The sequence below is a fragment of the Neodiprion lecontei genome, chromosome 7, assembly GCF_021901455.1.
Source record: "Neodiprion lecontei isolate iyNeoLeco1 chromosome 7, iyNeoLeco1.1, whole genome shotgun sequence".
In the NCBI taxonomy this organism is placed as follows: Eukaryota; Metazoa; Arthropoda; class Insecta; order Hymenoptera; family Diprionidae; genus Neodiprion; species Neodiprion lecontei.
In genome coordinates this window covers 25,414,421-25,433,387 of record NC_060266.1, presented here as the reverse complement: position 1 = coordinate 25,433,387, position 18,967 = coordinate 25,414,421, and the positions used below count along the sequence as shown (strand labels likewise).

Below are 18,967 nucleotides of genomic sequence, written 5' to 3'. Positions count from 1 at the left end.
ACCCTTTCAATTATTCATTACTATACGCGTTACTCCTCACCTCGCCACGAGTCGACGTTTCGCGCCTACTTTGAAGGAGATCGTACCTACATAGAGCTTCGTGATAGTTAAGTCGGTTCTACTGCGGTGCAATATCGGACCCTAATTTGACGGTGAAAATGTACGAAATTTAAAAAGAATACGATTAAGACGTGCGAAATCAAATTGAAATCCCAATAAATAGGAATTGGTTTACTCAAGCGTTTAATCGTATTTTCTTTATATTCGATCAGTTGATAGGGTTTTTCTATTCGCGAGAACGATGAATGAATACATTTGAAAAGCGATCCTTAAGTTGGGTTTCTTCTTAAATCTTCACGACCTGGAGGATCAACGTAGGATTTCTGGGTTCAGTTTCCCTCAATCGGGTCAAATGTAGACTCTAAATTTCTACTCGAGCAACAGCGCGAATTTATCGTCATCGTTGTCGTCTAAGTGTAGGTACACTTTTCTACAGGTAGGCCGATTTTATCCAGGTACACGTACCTGTAATACGTACGGCGATAGTTGTTAGAGAACCCAGTGACGCGCGACTAAGCACAGTTAAGCCGTACTGCCAGGGCTATTACCGCATACCTGCACCATCTGCATGTGTCGATGCTGGACTCCGTTCGCTGCACCGCCCGGCGAAAAATCGAAATCGCAAATTGTCCTAACTGTACGTAACGCTCTGCTCCGATTTTATACTCTCTGTCATTATTTCCTGGCACCAGGAGGAATTGTCTTCAGCCGTTGTTGCGCCTGCGGACCGTTCCGTGGACGGGCTGCCGTAGCTTTTCTCGTACAACGAGACCTCGTTGTTATCCACTACCGTACCTATTCTGTAATGCCCCCGTTACAATTTTACTCCACCGCTCTTCGCGGGGCCCAGAGCCGCGGCGCATAAGGAAACGACTTGAGGATTTATGCTTCTCCGTGGAAACTATCGCGGCATGCAGGCTGTACTGGACCCGGTTAAACAGATCGCTAAATGAACGGTTATAATTGAGACCGTATAGTATTATAATATCTCCGCCTGCAGGCTCTGCGGATATCCTGCAGGCAGCCGCTTTATGGTCTCATTACTAATGTGCGCGTACCTATAAGACCTGACTATTCGCTACGGGGCACTTCCTTCTTGCAACGCGATAATAACGCCGAGGAACTCGGAATACCGGCAATTATCACCGCAAAGACTGGACGCTCGTCATTTTCCTATCCGCCCGAGTATGGACCGGATGAAACCGCGAACTGATGTACACACGGTTTTAAAATAACCCATTCGTAAGAAATCCTGTCGCGTCGAGGATGGAGAAGAAAAATATATATATATATATATCACGGGAGATCGCATAGTTTGAGAATTGAAATCCATTCTATAGACTCGTTTTCAAAGAACGAACCAATCTTCAATTTACATACAAAAGTCTGACGGTCAATAAACCAAAACGAGTTTCGAACAGCCGTGAAAACTTCGACGCATTTTAATTTATCGCGACTATCAAAAAGCGTCAGCGGATGTGGTGAAAATAAAAGCACCGATGGTACTAAACCGCGCGATTACGCACGAGTAGAAATAAGACGTAATTCCATTGCATGAAGCGATATATTGATACACGCGGTATATTGATTATCGGTTGCGTGTCTAATCGTCGTCTCGTGCGGCGCGAAGCGTGGTGTAAAAGTGCTGGTATCGTTCGATGGATAATCGCTCGTTACACGTGCGATACGGGACTAAACGGCGCGAGAACGCTTTTCTTGTTGTTTGAACAAAAGAATTTGTCACCGGTGAATAAGCGTGAACGTTGAATATTGCCATTTCATCATTTTCTAAAAATAAATTCTCGGTGTCGATCGACAAGGTGGTTTCAAACTGAAAACAGTAGAACAACGCGATCGTTATTCGAGATTCGAGGGTCGAGATCAGCGCTGCCAACCCCTCGAGAAAATTCTTTGAATCTAAAAAAATTAGAGTCCGTTCAAGGAAAACCGAAAAGTTGTTTTTTTATCAATAAATGTTGTCGCTTAGACCAAAATCTGAAGATAAACTCAAGACTTCAAACGAAATCTCAAGACTGACAGCGTAATTTCTAACATTGGACTGTGAAATAGAAACAAGAGACTAAAAGTAAACCAATCGTAAAGTTTCTGTCAAAATATAAAAATATACCGATTACCTTGATAGTGTCTGCAATTTGCAAGTGCATTTATTTGACAAGTTGTTGGTACTAAATATTAAAAATAATAACACATTATATAAATAAAAGTTCCTAACATCTTTATACTCACAATTCAGACTGTAGGATGTAAATCTGTCTGTCTTACCTCGTTCGTTAATTATCATTACAGGTATATTTCTAGTGAAACTGTCCGTGTTATAAGGCGAAAAAATTAAATACATTATGTATTCCTGTTTATTATATATTCAGTTTCAATTGCGTTAAAAATCACTTGTGAAAATAAGAACTACGAAGAATTATTGTGGCACCATTAAAGCATCTAAAGCATTATTGTGGTGCCATCTGAAGAGAAATCAAAAGAACCGTCTTAGCGTTATTTAAAAAAATATTCGTCTCAGTATACTGGCAACGCTGTTCGAGATTCGAAGTTCCATGTTCGATATTTGAAGTTTCAATAACGGCCGGCAGATGGCGCCACCGCTCGGTGGATTTCTTGACGGCTCGAGAATGCCGAAGGGGGGATGAAAGTGATTGCTGGGAGCGACTGGCACCGTGTAGGCCATCTTGGAAAGATATGTCGTGTCTATGTAAACGTCAACAGGAGATTGTTTATCCGACAACAGACGGTCCGGCCTTTTGCCCTTACTAAAATCGCGCATCGTTGCGAATCGTCGTCACCGAGGAGGGTCGCGTCACCAGCGTCATTTCTGGAATAATCCGCCCGCTCGTATCTCAACAACACACGCATGATGAATCGGGGTGACGGTCTGGTGCAACGTCGCAGAATTGTAAACAGCGGAAGCGGGGGCAGCGGGGGAAACGGGCAGGATGGCTCCAACGAGCTAACCGGGAACTCGGACAAGTCCTCGGCGCATGGCGCCGACTCCGAGACTTCATCCCAGAAGGACCTGAACTGCAATCCAGCCGTTGACTCTGACTCCGACAAGGAGACGAGGCTCACCCTCATGGAGGAGGTCCTGCTACTAGGACTCAAGGACAAGGAGGTAGGTCTGCGCTGTTCTTCTCCTAGAGCGACCTAGGGCTCAACTTCGAGGTTCCTTCTTTCAGGGATACACGTCCTTCTGGAATGACTGTATCAGCTCCGGCCTGCGCGGCTGCATCCTAGCCGAGCTCGGTCTCAGGGGACGAGTCGAACTTGAAAAGGCTGGTATGCGGAGGCGCGGTTTACTCGCCAGGAAACTCCTCCTCAAGAGCGACTCGCCTACGGGTGACGTCCTCCTCGACGAGGCTCTTAAACATCTCAAGGAAACCGATCCTCCTGAGACTGTTCAGAGCTGGATCGAGTATCTCAGCGGTAAGCCGTTTACGCATCTGTTCTTTCTGATTTTAGCATTCGAAGACAAAAGTCGAGGGATTGATTGTCGCGTTGTTTCAGGCGAGACTTGGAATCCGCTGAAGCTACGATATCAGCTCAAAAATGTGAGGGAACGATTGGCCAAAAATCTTGTCGAGAAGGGTGTTCTCACCACTGAGAAACAGAACTTTCTTCTGTTCGATATGACCACTCACCCGCTCACAGACAATCTCGCCAAAACTCGGCTGGTCAAAAAGGTTCGCTAAACGTAGAGGGAGTTCGGCATAAAATAGTTAACGCACTAAATTGTGGGTAGTGGTGATAGCGCTTATCTAACACATCGGAAACTGATTAGATAGAGAAAAATCATTGTTTGACACTCCAGAAGCTGTTCGCTTACGTCCGGTCATTAAAACAATCAAATATGTCTTAATCTTTAGAGGGCCAGCATTTTTCCCTTGAAATTCGACATTTCGTAGAGACATGATTTATCCATATAAATAGTAATCACGTCCCATGGAGTTTCGGAGTTATTTGCTGACTCCTAAATGAGCCAGGCCGGCTCTCTAAAGATTAAAACAACTCTTTGTCTGGTACAAATTTTGTTTTAGCACCAAAGTTTCCACAAGTACAATCAAGTCGAGTGTCCGTTTTAATTTTCCCTGCCTTGCCCACAGATTCAAGAAGCCGTATTGGGTCGTTGGGTAAACGATGCAGGCCGAATGGACCGCAGAACGCTGGCATTGGTGATTTTGGCACATGCAGCCGATGTCTTGGAAAATGCGTTTGCCCCGCTGTGCGACGATGACTATGAGGTTGCGATGAGGCGAGTACGAACTTTGCTAGACCTCGACTTTGAGGCAGAGGCCGCGAAACCAAACGCGAATCCCGTCCTTTGGGCTGTATTTGCAGCGTTTACGAAGTAGCGAAATTTCCCCAACTGCCTCAAAGTATAGGGATCAATGAATTAATTTGATATATATGTGTAAATAGAAGGATCGAGTGTACGCGTGTCGTTCAGAGTCGCGCGTCGGTGTACATATGCACACCCAGGGAAATTATACCACCCTTACTTTCGTTAATAAATATTTATAGTCTTAAGGGCGTCCGACATTCATTTTCGTTCCGAATATCTCAATGCTTGATAGCTGAAATGTTCGTATTTTATCGTTCATGTAAACGTATCAAAATGAATGACAGGTTCCGGCCCGTATTTGTCCGTGATATACGTCGCCCCAACTTGGTTTCGACCCCTCAAATTGTCCAGCGAACCATTTTGGTGCGAGAGGTGATGTTTCCAAAAAAAATTCTAGACTTTTTTGAGAGAGAGACATTCGTTTTTATTTCCTGTATTTTTGAGCGTATTTATATTGGTATTCTTTTTTTTCTTCTTGTTTTGGTCACATTCAATAGCTGCAGCTTGAATTCACTTTTGCGCCAAGCGCAAGACCAACACTCATCTAATTCTTGATCATTGTAACAATGCCATTTATTAGGTATATAATTTCTAGGTTTTTTCCTCGTTTGGTTATTTCCTTTTGTTTTAGTAATTTTTAGAACGTGTGTCAATAGAGCTTATTTGAATTATTGGCGGGGTAGGTAAAACAATTTAGGACGGTCGTGTGAGTTATGATAACAGTACCTACATATTTTTTTTAGAAGCGAACGTAAGTATTATTTGATATACGTTGCAACAAATTTGAAGAGTGGTACATTTTATAAAATTCCTCACGGTAAATGATCTTAGTGGCTTATTTAATCTATAAACCGGAAGTTTCTTTGTGTTTTATTCGCGATTACGAAGTATTCATGTCCCGGTGTAAATGAATTGTTTCTATTACATTTCTCATCGATTATTCCAAATAATAAATGTCGCTCTAATTGTGACTTTCAAGCAAGCTTATGCAGCTAATCACCTGCAAAAAGTAAAACGGATGAATGAAATAAACATAAATCAAGTTAATCGATTTTTTGTAAAAAGGCATGCAGAGAGAAGCGGTCATTTGACGAAAAGATAATTGTATACTAGAAATATTATAACGAATCGCGTAACTGATGCAATCACTTAAATTGCTACGTCGATTTATATCTTATCAGCTGGAAGGGAAGAGAGAGGATAAAATTTATTTAAGAAATTTTAACGTTATTTCCCAACATTTGATATCTAAGTTATAATATAATGATTGTACAAACGTTTATAGGACAGAAAGGATATTATGTATTTACGAATAATGGTTACTTATTACTCTTTATTATTATAAAATATTGTATTACTACTAAGTGTAATAAAATAAATATTCCAGGTAGTACAAGATAGTCGTCAGCAATATCACGCGAGGTGTAAATTGGTGAGGCAGAAAAGGCTGTGTTATGTGCACAGGTGCGAAGTTTCGTTGGCAGGTTTCATTGAAATCACTCGCTAAAATTTGTTTACTCCACTCACGATTAGGCGCACCTAATAAACTAAGCCACTTGCTCCTTTTATTTGGAACTGAATTTCTCAGCTGCAAGTACTAGTCTTCATAGCTGCTGTTATAAGTCCGTACTTTCCAGCTCTCATCCACTCAGAATCCGTTTTGCCGAGAGACTGCTTCGTTAGGCTTCAACCCTACACGGTCTTCCGACTTGACTGTCCTCAGACTGACAAAATTCAAATAATCAGGAGCTGACAATTGATGAGCTCATAGAAATGTGTGAGGAAGAGCAAGGCATGGAAGAACCTCATTCTTTAGACCCAGTTCAATTGGAAGATCGTGTAAAGGTTGGAAATTTCACAGAAGGCCTCAGTTCAATTGAAAAAAGGTTACAAATTTTGGACAAACCGTCGCGCGTCGTAATGGTTGAGGTACGAACGGTTAGCAAGAACCGCACAGAATTTGAAAACTCTGAAGTTGATACCGCATTCGGCGAATTTTTTGTTTTCTAACTTTACGACATTTTCCAAATAATCGATAACTATTTTCCTATTTTTGATGTCATCTAAAAATTATTCCTCAAGTGTTGGTAACAGAACCCGTGCCAACAGCAACGTTGTCATTGTTGCGAGTAATGCCAAATTCTGCTTAGGGTATAATTCTCAATTACGTACGTATACTTCGGTACATAGCCAGCCAACTGATATGATTTTTAATTTCGAATAAATATATATTTCATAATGGGTGATTAAATTAAGGTCATTAGAAGTACGTGTAATACGCATTGATTACTATGGATGCGTTAGTACAGAATTCTATTATACTACATAGAATAAATTTCTCTTTTATTCGGACAAAAATGAAAATTCTGAGTTTTTTTGTCTACTTTGAGTGACGGCAGATTATCCTGCTCTGCTGCAGGTCTGATTATTTGCAGCCGCTGTTATGACACCGTATTTTGCTGTTCCAAGCCATTTCGGATCTACTCTTGCGATAGACTCAGCTTGGTTGGGCTTCAACCCCACACAAACGTCCGACTTGAGTGTCCTTAGACTGACGAAATTCGTTGGCAAAAATCCTCGGATTGCTTGAAGAATGCTCGTGGTGTGTTCCCAGTTAATATCTCCGAATAATTTTCTGTAATTCAAGTCGCCCTTGAATATGACCAGACTTGCTTCTGAAAGTTTAGCGTACAAGGCGGGATCCTTTTGGGGCATTTCTGAGAAAACAAACGGGCTGGTCCAGAAAGGCTCATCCTGTAAGTGAAGGCGGAAAAAAATGATGAATCTCGTCAACCGTTTCAAAGTTCGCGCAACTCTCGCAGATTCCTACCAAAATAGAAAATACACCGGTCTCTACGTGACCCTTCAGCAGCTCTCCAAACCGCGATAAATCAGGATTCGAAGAATTCTTCATGTGTTGGATGATCCATTGAAAATCTCGCGTGGTAACGTCACTGACGAACCAGGGAATACGTTTCACGTAAAATCGTATCCTATCTGCAAGATTGCGAGCGATCAAAAAGGCGGAGAGACTGAGATCGGTGAATAATTCGTAGCCTGCATTGTCCAGCACTATATCGACCGTTATCGTGCCGTTGGGCTTCTTCGCTCTGCAATTAACCAAGGCATTCCAGGCCAAATCGGTGCCGTCTACGAGAATGTTTTTATCCAGGCCACTTAGTAGTTCGAGCGGATTTCCGGTTTGACCTACCGCAGCACCATGGCTGAATGACAGATCGACCCTGCGCGATAAAATACGTAAATAATCATGAAACACAATCGATCCGTAAAAACTTTACACCCCGAGTTTACCTGTTGCCCCATAAGCCCAGTTTCAGGTGCTTAATAAATTGTTGTTTCTCATTCGCCGATGATACTTCCGGTATTCTGTCGATTTCTTGCAGAGTATGAGCAGCCACTGCAATGGCGCTTGCTGTTGAATCCTCGAAAGCCCGTCTTTTTTGTTTAGCGAACGGATCGTAAAATTTCAACGTTTCCCTGAATCACAACGAGTTCTTGTTAGCTTCATGAAAATTTTTCTCTCGAAAATTTGCCTATTGCAATTCCTTACGTGAAATGAAACGCCTCAGCGATCCTTCGATACACGTAGCATTCCAAGTAAACGTAGATAGTGCTGTAAAACCTTGGAATAACTCCCTCTATTTTAGTACGTTCTGCTAGATAATTGTTCCACACCCTGACCTCGTTAGACCAGGTATCATTTTCATTAGGTGAAAAACGCAGAGGTTTCAACTCTGCGTTTGTTAGTATCTCATTCTTCAAATTGCGAATGGAGCTCAACGCTTGATCCAAATCTTTCCCAGCGGACTGTGAAATTAAAAAGAAATTAACAACGAGATCAAATATTATCGCCCAGGGTATTGTTTACGAAGTTTCGAACGAAGTTTACCTGACCGTAATTCTGAACAATTTCTTCTCTATCATTGACGAGGGAATCGATGACTCGAGTTACGATCCGAGGTAGTCCATATCTGACTCCATGATAGGCGAGACTTCTGCAGATTTATTAAAAACACGTGATAAACCTTGAACGTATAACACACTTCCGTAGGTGTAACGTAATATATCTATATCACGTCGGTGTAACATTTTACAGTAAAGATGTATGTATCGTATCAACAATTGTTTTACTGTCAGTAAAATCACGGAACTTATGTAATACATTCCATGAAAAGAATTACCCAATTTCAAGAAATACAGAGCACGTCATATACTAGATAATCCGCGAATTTCGTAAAATCACGCGGGTCGTAAAACATCAGTTTTAAAGACTGGGAAAAGAATTTGAGTGAGATTATGTATGAACATATGTATGAACTGATGTTTTACGACGACGATGTTTTATATATATATATATATATATATATATATATATATATATCGAATGTCTGATAGCGACTTATAATCAATGATCCGTAGATGACCCCTATTACACGCATTGCGTAATACGTCGTAATAAAATATACATATATATATATATATTTAGAGCTATTTTGTCGCCCAAAATATTGACCACCTGACGTGTAGTACCACTCATTATTGAAATTCTCTTTAAGCAAATTAAAAAAAAAAAATTCCTTCGCCGGACTTTCTATAATTATTTAAACATTCAAATAATCTAATTAAGTTTTCACGGTGAATGCCCTTTGTATTTTTCCTTTTCTTTTAATCGTCTAAAAATAGTTTATTCGAACACTGAAATTTCGAGTCATGGTTCGTCATGGTATAACCGTTTATTACATTTTGTAGCATTGATTTCTCGAAATTTTTGTTATTCGTGTCATCATGACTTTATGATTACGTGAAAAATGAATTAAAAGTGCCTGCTGCAATATTAAATACTCTAAATCACTGCCCGATAAGGTATAGATTGTCGTTATTCTCTCAGTTAAAACAAAAACGATGTTTAATTTAGTAACTCTGTTTTATTATGGTTTACTGAATTTCAAACAATTCGAAAATCTAGAAGCAACACTTTTTCCTCGATATGAATCGTTACGATAACGTTGCTAACTTCAATACGATAAACAAAAACCGGTAGCAACGTGAAGTGAGAGTAAAAAAATTGACGATCACCTTTTGTACTTTGGAGACGACTGAACGCCGAACGGAATGACGGTGTCCAGCAACTCCGGTTCGTGTTCGAGTTTCAAATTTGGCGACGACAGAAAAACTTCCCCAGTTTCGTTCGACACATTTGCGATCAAACTCGGCGCCGCGACGCAGTTATTATCAATCAACAAGCCGTCGAAACACAGCAACAACAGGAACGTTAGGCCGCCGAGAATTGTCGGTGTGAGGCGTGAAGTCATCTTCGAACCGGCCTCAGTAGCGGTTGAACCACGAATGTGAGTTGGCGGCGTGCTGTGGCTTTGCATAAATCTCTTCGTTCCCCCCTCACTAAACAGTTATCTCGAACGTTTTCAGTGTATCGTGTTGTGATTTTAAGCGTCCTACCAAACTTTTTAGATGTCGGAGCAGTGCGTGAAGATAATTCGTCTTTACCCGGATGAAGAAGGTAAATCTGACTTGATATAATCATGTTGAAGTTAGTAACGTTACCGGAATGATTCGTGCTGATTAAAAATTGTTATTTTACGATTTTGTAAACTGTTTGAAATTCAGTAAACTGTGATAAAAAAAAAAAGAAACTCATATTTTTCAGGCTTAGTTCCTTCAAAGTCATTGCAAAAATAACGTTACTAACTTACAACGTCGTTTGGTATGATAGAATTGTTCGTTGCTCAGAGCAAAACAGAGGAGACACGAAACAGTGAGTTGTGAAATTTTTACTTTAATGCCGAATGTTTGTTGTGAATCAAGATAACGGGTAATTGTATAATAGCTTTATATGATTATCTTTTTACTTAACATCAAATGTTCCACTGATATCAAGTTTTACAATAAAATAAATATATTAAAATTGGGACGTGTAAGGTGCAATTTAGAAATTTGTGCTATTCGAGATGTGAAAAGTTTACACACACGCCAATGTACAACAACTGCCATAAATTTATACAGAGATGATTATTGTTTACAATCACGGGTAGTCAACCTTTTTATACATACTTTTGTATCTCTGTTAGTAGTAAAGTTTTCTAACCGCCTACAGATTCCACGGCAATGGTGTCTTATAAGGTAGGGAAATAGCTTTACTTTAAAAAATTTCCAATAACAATGTTTTTGAAAATTCAAGTAAATTGAAAAAGAAAAGGAAAGTGTTTCAGTGTCGGACAAAACCCTTACCGCGCACCATGAAAACTGGAACGTCCACTAGTGGGCGGTAGAGACCAGGTTGACTATCGCTGAATTTTACAATTTCAGTAATTGAATGTATAATTTGTAAAACAACCGTAAGTAGAGTGAGTTTTACGAGTAAATTATATGCGACAGCAAAATGTTTTATCCATAAACATGGATGGAAGTTTGATCGTATTTTGTGGAGCTGAGAAACCTTGACAACGCCGATGATGAGCTACAATTAAATTATTTTATTATTGAACTAAGGGTGGAGGGGATCAAGAACTTGTTTTACTGCAAATACAGGCGTCGATCGTTCCTTGAATGAGACCGTATTGCCCGCTGAGCATCCAGGAGGGGTCTATTTTGTCGAGATACTGGCCTTGTTCAGATTTCAATCCTGAACACGTGTTCGACTTGATGGAACGCAGGCTGACGAAATTTGTCGGTAAAAATCCTTCGGTCGCTTCGAGGAAGCTTGTGCTGTATTCCCAGTTAACGTCCCCGACCAATTTTCTGTAGTTCAAATCGCCCTTGACAATGAGTAGATTTGCTTCCGATAGTTTGGCGTACAACGTCGGACCCCTTTGGGACATTTCCATAAAAGGAAATGGGGTTGTCCAGAACGTGTCCTCCTGTAGAGATAAAACAGACTTTAGGTTCTCGCACCTGAAATTCGGACATTTGATTTGTACTCCTAGTTTCTTACCTCAATAGACCATGCTCCGCTCTCGAGATAACCCTTGATCAATTTTGCAAGCTGGTTTAGATCCGGATTCGATAGCCCGTTCATGCGCTCGATCATCCAGTGAAAATCGTTGGTAGTTACGTCGCTGATGAACCAAGGCGAGTCTTTCACATATATACGTATTCTGTTTGCGATATTGTGAGCGGTTAAGAAGGTGGCTAAACGCAAGTCTGTGAATAGTTCGTAGCCTGCGTTGTCCAGCACTATATCGACCAATACCTGGCCACCTTTTAGTGTTGGTAACAGAACCCGTGCCAACAGCAACGTTGTCATTGTTGCGAGTAATGCCAAATTCTGCTTAGGGTATAATTCTCAATTACGTACGTATACTTCGGTACATAGCCAGCCAACTGATATGATTTTTAATTTCGAATAAATATATATTTCATAATGGGTGATTAGATTAAGGTCATTAGAAGTACGTGTAATACGTATTGATTACTATGGATGCGTTAGTACAGAATTCTATTGTACTACATAGAATAAATTTCTCTTTTATTCGGACAAAAATGAAAATTCTGAGTTTTTTTGTCTACTTTGAGTGACGGCAGATTATCCTGCTCTGCTGCAAGTCTGATTATTTGCAGCCGCTGTTATGACACCGTATTTTGCTGTTCCAAGCCATTTCGGATCTACTATTGCGATAGACTCAGCTTGGTTGGGCTTCAACCCCACACAAACGTCCGACTTGAGTGTCCTTAGACTGACGAAATTCGTTGGCAAAAATCCTCGGATTGCTTGAAGAATGCTCGTGGTGTGTTCCCAGTTAATATCTCCGAATAATTTTATGTAATTCAAGTCGCCCTTGAATATGACCAGACTTGCTTCTGAAAGTTTAGCGTACAAGGCGGGATCCTTTTGGGGCATTTCTGAGAAAACAAACGGGCTGGTCCAGAAAGGCTCATCCTGTAAATGAAGGCGGAAAAAAATGATGAATCTCGTCAACCGTTTCAAAGTTCGCGCAACTCTCGCCGATTCCTACCAGAATAGAAAATACACCGGTCTCTGCGTGACCCTTCAGCAACTCTCCAAACCGCGATAAGTCAGGATTCGAAGAATTCTTCATGTGTTGGATGATCCATTGAAAATCTCGCGTGGTAACGTCACTGACGAACCAGGGAATACGTTTCACGTAAAATCGTATCCTATCTGCAAGATTGCGAGCGATCAAAAAGGCGGAGAGACTGAGATCGGTGAATAATTCGTAGCCTGCATTGTCCAGCACTATATCGACCGTTATCGTGCCGTTGGGCTTCTTCGCTCTGCAATTAGCCAAGGCATTCCAGGCCAAATCGGTGCCGTCAATAAGAATGTTTTTATCCAGGCCACTTAGTAGTTCGAGCGGATTTCCAGTTTGACCTACCGCAGCACCATGGCTGAATGACATGGCTTGATCGACCCTGCGCGATAAAATACGTAAATAATCATGAAACACAATCGATCCGTAAAAACTTTACACCCCGAGTTTACCTGTTGCCCCATAAGCCCAGTTTCAGGTGCTTAATAAATTGTTGTTTCTCATTCGCCGATGATACTTCCGGTATTCTGTCGATTTCTTGCAGAGTATGAGCAGCCACTGCAATGGCGCTTGCTGTTGAATCCTCGAAAGCCCGTCTTTTTTGTTTAGCGAACGGATCGTAAAATTTCAACGTTTCCCTGAATCACAACGAGTTCTTGTTAGCTTCATGAAAATTTTTCTCTCGAAAATTTGCCTATTGCAATTCCTTACGTGAAATGAAACGCCTCAGCGATCCTTCGAAACACGTAGCATTTCAAGTAAACGTAGATAGTGCTGTAAAACCTTGGAATAACTCCCTCTATTTTAGTACGTTCTACTAGATAATTGTTCCACACCCTGACCTCGTTAGACCAGGTGTCATTTTCATTAGGTGAAAAACGCAGAGGTTTCAACTCTGCGTTTGTTAGTATCTCATTCTTCAAATTGCGAATGGAGCTCAACGCTTGATCCAAATCTTTCCCAGCGGACTGTGAAATTAAAAGGAGAAATTAACAACGAGATCAAATATTATCGCCCAGGGTATTGCTTACGAAGTTTCGAACGAAGTTCACCTGACCGTAATTCTGAACAATTTCTTCCCTATCATTGACGAGGGAATCGATGACTCGAGTTAGGATCCGAGGTAGTCCATATCTGACTTCATGATAGGCGAGACTTCTGCAGATTTATTAAAAACACGTGATAAACCTTGAACGTATAACACACTTGCGTAGGTGTAACGTAATATATCTATATCACGTCGGTGTAACATTTTACAGTAAAGATGTATGTATCGTATCAACAATTGTTTTACTGTCAGTAAAATCACGGAACTTATGTAATACATTCCATGAAAAGAATTACCCAATTTCAAGAAATACAGAGCACGTCATATACTAGATAATCCGCGAATTTCGTAAAATCACGCGGGTCGTAAAACATCAGTTTTAAAGACTGGGAAAAGAATTTGAGTGAGATTATGTATGAACATATGTATGAACTGATGTTTTACGACGACGATGTTTTATATATATATATATATATATCGAATGTCTGATAGCGACTTATAATCAATGATCCGTAGATGACCCCTATTACACGCATTGCGTAATACGTCGTAATAAAATATACATATATATATATATATTTAGAGCTATTTTGTCGCCCAAAATATTGACCACCTGACGTGTAGTACCACTCATTATTGAAATTCTCTTTAAGCAAATTAAAAAAAAAAAATTCCTTCGCCAGACTTTCTATAATTATTTAAACATTCAAATAATCTAATTAAGTTTTCACGGTGAATGCCCTTTGTATTTTTCCTTTTCTTTTAATCATCTAAAAATAGTTTATTCGAACACTGAAATTTCGAGTCATGGTTCGTCATGGTATAACCGTTTATTACATTTTGTAGCATTGATTTCTCGAAATTTTTGTTATTCGTGTCATCATGACTTTATGATTACGTGAAAAATGAATTAAAAGTGCCTGCTGCAATATTAAATACTCTAAATCACTGCCCGATAAGGTATAGATTGTCGTTATTCTCTCAGTTAAAACAAAAACGATGTTTAATTTAGTAACTCTGTTTTATTATGGTTTACTGAATTTCAAACAATTCGAAAATCTAGAAGCAACACTTTTTCCTCGATATGAATCGTTACGATAACGTTGCTAACTTCAATACGATAAACAAAAACCGGTAGCAACGTGAAGTGAGAGTAAAAAAATTGACGATCACCTTTTGTACTTTGGAGACGACTGAACGCCGAACGGAATGACGGTGTCCAGCAACTCCGGTTCGTGTTCGAGTTTCAAATTTGGCGACGACAGAAAAACTTCCCCAGTTTCGTTCGACACATGTGCGATCAAACTCGGCGCCGCGACGCAGTTATTATCAATCAACAAGCCGTCGAAACACAGCAACAACAGGAACGTTAGGCCGCCGAGAATTGCCGGTGTGAGGCGTGAAGTCATCTTCGAACCGGCCTCAGTAGCGATTGAACCACGAATGTGAGTTGGTGGCTTGCTGTGGCTTTGCATAAATCTCTTCGTTCCCCCCTCACTAAACAGTTATCTCGAACGTTTTTAGTGTATCGTGTTGTGATTTTAAGCGTCCTACCAAACTTTTTAGATGTCGGAGCAGTGCGTGAGGATAATTCGTCTTTACCCGGATGAAGAAGGTAAATCTGACTTGATATAATCATGTTGAAGTTAGTAACGTTACCGGAATGATTCGTGCTGATTAAAAATTGTTATTTTGCGATTTTGTAAACTGTTTGAAATTCAGTAAACTGTGATAAAAAAAGAAGAAACTCATATTTTTCAGGCTTAGTTCCTTCAAAGTCATTGCAAAAATAACGTTACTAACTTACAACGTCGTTTGGTATGATAGAATTGTTCGTTGCTCAGAGCAAAACAGAGGAGACACGAAACAGTGAGTTGTGAAATTTTTACTTTAATGCCGAATGTTTGTTGTGAATCAAGATAACGGGTAATTGTATAATAGCTTTATATGATTATCTTTTTACTTAACATCAAATGTTCCACTGATATCAAGTTTTACAATAAAATAAATATATTAAAATTGGGACGTGTAAGGTGCAATTTAGAAATTTGTGCTATTCGAGATGTGAAAAGTTTACACACACGCCAATGTACAACAACTGCCATAAATTTATACAGAGATGATTATTGTTTACAATCACGGGTAGTCAACCTTTTTATACATACTTTTGTATCTCTGTTAGTAGTAAAGTTTTCTAACCGCCTACAGATTCCACGGCAATGGTGTCTTATAAGGTAGGGAAATAGCTTTACTTTAAAAAATTTCCAATAACAATGTTTTTAAAAATTCAAGTAAATTGAAAAAGAAAAGGAAAGTGCTTCAGTGTCGGACAAAACCCTTACCGCGCACCATGAAAACTGGAACGTCTACTAGTGGGCGGTAGGGACCAGGTTGACTACCGCTGAATTTTACAATTTCAGTAATTGAATGTATAATTTGTAAAACAACCGTAAGTAGAGTGAGTTTTACGAGTAAATTATATGCGACAGCAAAATGTTTTATCCATAAACATCGATGGAAGTTTGATCGTATTTTGTGGAGATGAGAAACCTTGACAACGCCGATGATCAGCTACAATTAAATTATTTTATTATTGAACTAAGGGTGGAGGGGATCAAGAACTTGTTTTACTGCAAATGCAGGCGTCGATCGTTCCTTGAATGAGACCGTATTGCCCGCTGAGCATCCAGGAGGGGTCTATTTTGTCGAGATACTGGCCTTGTTCAGATTTCAATCCTGAACACGTGTTCGACTTGATGGAACGCAGGCTGACGAAATTTGTCGGTAAAAATCCTTTGGTCGCTTCGAGGAAGTTTGTGCTGTATTCCCAGTTAACGTCCCCTACCAATTTTCTGTAGTTCAAATCGCCCTTGACAATGAGTAAATTTGCTTCCGATAGTTTGGCGTACAACGTCGGATCCCTTTGGGACATTTCCATAAAAGGAAATGGGGTTGTCCAGAACGCGTCCTCCTGTAGAGATAAAACAGACTTTAGGTTCTCGCACCTGAAATTCGGACATTTGATTTGTACTCCTAGTTTCTTACCTCAATAGACCATGCTCCGCTCTCGAGATAACCCTTGATCAATTTTCCAAGCTGGTTTAGATCCGGATTCGATAGCCCGTTCATGCGCTCGATCATCCAGTGAAAATCGTTGGTAGTTACGTCGCTGATGAACCAAGGCGAGTCTTTCACATATATACGTATTTTGTTTGCGATATTGTGAGCGGTTAAGAAGGTGGCTAAACACAAGTCTGTGAATAGTTCGTAGCCTGCGTTGTCCAGCACTATATCGACCAATACCTGGCCACCTTTCTTTTGAGCCTTGGTCAGCACGTCCCAGACGAAGTTCGAGTCGTCTACTAGCAAGTCTTTTTCAAGAGCATTTAAGAGCTCGAGAGGGTTTCCGATCTGGCCATTCTCAGCTCCACCACTGAGCGACAGGTCACATCTGAAAAGTGATAGGATGGACGGAGCTTAGAAGTTTCATATTAACACTGTGTGGGTGGCCACAAATTTCTGGAATAAAAATTGGATGACTTTTCCAGATTTTCTGGGACCAATAAGCTAGCTTTCCCTGATGATTTCCCAGCTCTCGTAAGTTACTAAAACCTAAATCGTTCAGCTTATTAATTCTATATTCGATTCAAATTCAATTCAAATTGAAGAAAAATATAATTTACAAAAAGAGTTAGTTTAAGCCAATTTATTTTCTCCACGACAAAAAGGTAGACTTGCTACCTCAAAAAGTAATTTCTACTTCCCATGATAGAAAACTGATATTTTCAATTTTTTTTTCGTAGCCAAATTGAAAATCCCCTGAGAATTCCAGTTGTGTGGCCACCCTGCTCTGTCGTCGACGAATAAAGAATCACTTCAGCTGTACCTGTTGCCCCATAGTGATAATCTCAGGAACTTAGCCAGCTCGTGTTTTAGCTCGGCCGAAGAGGCCTGCTGCGCTCTCTCGACCTGACCCAGAGTGTAATTTGCTACAGCAATGGCGCTAGCTGTAGAACCGTCAAAGGAGTCTTCTTTCAGTTTAGCGAAAGGATCGTAGGAGCGCAAGGTTTTCCTTAAAGAAAACTGGAGTTAGCGAAAAATGAACAACATTAAAAGTTCTATGCAAAGACGAGAAAACTTGATTCTTACGTAAGCTTGAAACCCTCTATGACTCTTCGGTACGAGTAGCATTCGGCGTAGAGCACCACCGTGTTATACCAAGTGGGTACTTTTCCCTCAATTTTTGTCCGCTCCTCTAGATAGTCGTTCCACATTTTTATGTTTTCCTTATCCTCAGGGCTTTCGTCGGGTACGCAAATCAATGGTATCAACGGCTTGTTGGTGACAATCTCGTTTTTCAGTTTACTGATGTATCCTATCACCTGCTTGACGTCTTCCGACGACGACTGTGAATATTGAACAAGACATTAGAGGCCGTTCGTCGCGCCGTTCAGTGGCCAGTTTCTCTGTACAAATAATCAGAAGTTCACCTTTCCGTACTTCTTAACGATTTCATCCTTGTCACGACTCAGCGAGTCTATCACACGTGTCAGAATCACTGGTACTCTATCATTGAACGTTGAGTAGGCGCCAGTCCTGCGAATCGGATCCAAAGGTCAATAATCAATCGACGTCGGTATTCCAGTGGGAGCAGGGTCGCGACCCGGACTTAGTCCAAGGTCTAATGATAAATTTTTGGTATTCATTTTATTCCCCAAGGGAAAGCCGGACGACTCGAGGCTGCATATTCACAGTGACTAATTCATAATATCAAAGAAAGTGAAAAAGGATCGCAGGTTAGATAAAAAAGCCTCCTCACCTCTTGTATTTCGCTCTCAGCTGCACTCCAAACGGAGTGACAGTGTCCTGCAGATCCGTTATGCCCTCTAGCGAATTTTGCCTCTCCGTCATGACGGCACTGCTACTCCTTTATCACCGGGCAGCGGAACACTGACCGAATGAAATCCTTGAATCGAAATACAGCAGACGGCTAAAGCCACTTGCCACGTGATGCGCGACGATCAGCGCAGTGTGATCAGGAGTGTGGTAACGGTAGTAATAGTAGTAGTAGTAGTTTAGTGGTGGTCGTGTTGGTAGATGAGGACGTCAATGAATCGCGCGAGAGTTCTGATTAATAGGAGAATAAAGAGCCCGGATTCTCGAAACTGTGACGTTACGTCGTCGCGACCTGGTCGTAAATTTATTCTGACCCCAGAGTCGTCGTTTCTGATTAGAAATTATTACGGCACACGTTTCAACGTATTTATTTTTTATTTTTTGCTTCCCTCTACGACTCACCTACGCGTTGCGAGATACCTAATATTATTTAACGACACTGTAATCAGACACTTTTATTATGCGCGCTGTCATGCATCAGAAAAGCAAAGCGTTGATAAAAGAATTAAAAGCGGTCTTTGAACGAAGTTCATAAAATTTTAAAGTCGTAGGAAAGATACAGTTTTA

General features: G+C 40.5%; 4 protein-coding genes and 1 long non-coding RNA gene across 9 annotated transcripts in view; 2 read left to right on the top strand and 3 right to left on the bottom strand.

Moving 5' to 3' along the window:
* The first annotated feature begins 2,713 nt into the window (after positions 1–2,713).
* On the top strand, positions 2,714–6,299 carry LOC107223094 (Golgi phosphoprotein 3 homolog sauron). The gene is made up of 4 exons (XM_015662671.2): positions 2,714–3,202; positions 3,267–3,513; positions 3,595–3,770; positions 4,191–6,299. Exons 1-4 carry the CDS (start codon positions 2,945–2,947, stop codon positions 4,437–4,439), a joined length of 930 nt encoding a protein of 309 aa, XP_015518157.2. The 5' UTR covers positions 2,714–2,944; the 3' UTR covers positions 4,440–6,299.
* Positions 5,496–10,015, bottom strand: LOC124295530 (damage-control phosphatase ARMT1-like). The gene is made up of 6 exons (XM_046745929.1): positions 9,527–10,015; positions 8,340–8,445; positions 8,001–8,257; positions 7,742–7,927; positions 7,260–7,671; positions 5,496–7,183 (listed from the first exon to the last, which is right to left on the bottom strand). The coding sequence occupies exons 1-6, from the start codon at positions 9,826–9,828 to the stop codon at positions 6,830–6,832; spliced, it is 1,617 nt and encodes a 538-aa protein (XP_046601885.1). The 5' UTR covers positions 9,829–10,015; the 3' UTR covers positions 5,496–6,829.
* LOC124295531 overlaps positions 9,906–18,967 on the top strand; it is a 172,546-nt gene continuing 163,484 nt past the window's right edge. For 3 of the 4 annotated variants that reach the window (XR_006905483.1, XR_006905481.1, XR_006905482.1), the window contains exon 1: positions 14,984–15,119. This is a non-coding gene — a long non-coding RNA (uncharacterized LOC124295531). Of the gene's footprint in view, positions 9,969–14,983; positions 15,120–18,967 lie in introns of those variants that run through there. The other variant, XR_006905484.1, reaches the window with a different exon arrangement.
* On the bottom strand, positions 10,225–18,584 carry LOC107222258 (damage-control phosphatase ARMT1). 2 transcript variants are annotated; one of them, XM_046745930.1, is made up of 7 exons: positions 18,324–18,584; positions 17,995–18,100; positions 17,654–17,910; positions 17,391–17,576; positions 16,816–16,955; positions 11,400–11,665; positions 10,225–11,325 (listed from the first exon to the last, which is right to left on the bottom strand). In XM_046745930.1, the coding sequence occupies exons 1-7, from the start codon at positions 18,413–18,415 to the stop codon at positions 10,969–10,971; spliced, it is 1,404 nt and encodes a 467-aa protein (XP_046601886.1). In that variant the 5' UTR covers positions 18,416–18,584; the 3' UTR covers positions 10,225–10,968. The 2 variants fall into 2 exon arrangements, with proteins under 2 accessions (XP_046601886.1, XP_015517023.2); XM_015661537.2 differs by lacking the exons at positions 10,225–11,325; positions 11,400–11,665 and adding an exon at positions 15,375–16,475 and having other exon boundaries at positions 16,550–16,955.
* On the bottom strand, positions 11,766–14,979 carry LOC124295529 (damage-control phosphatase ARMT1-like). The gene is made up of 6 exons (XM_046745928.1): positions 14,678–14,979; positions 13,509–13,614; positions 13,168–13,424; positions 12,909–13,094; positions 12,421–12,838; positions 11,766–12,344 (listed from the first exon to the last, which is right to left on the bottom strand). The coding sequence occupies exons 1-6, from the start codon at positions 14,977–14,979 to the stop codon at positions 11,991–11,993; spliced, it is 1,623 nt and encodes a 540-aa protein (XP_046601884.1). The 3' UTR covers positions 11,766–11,990.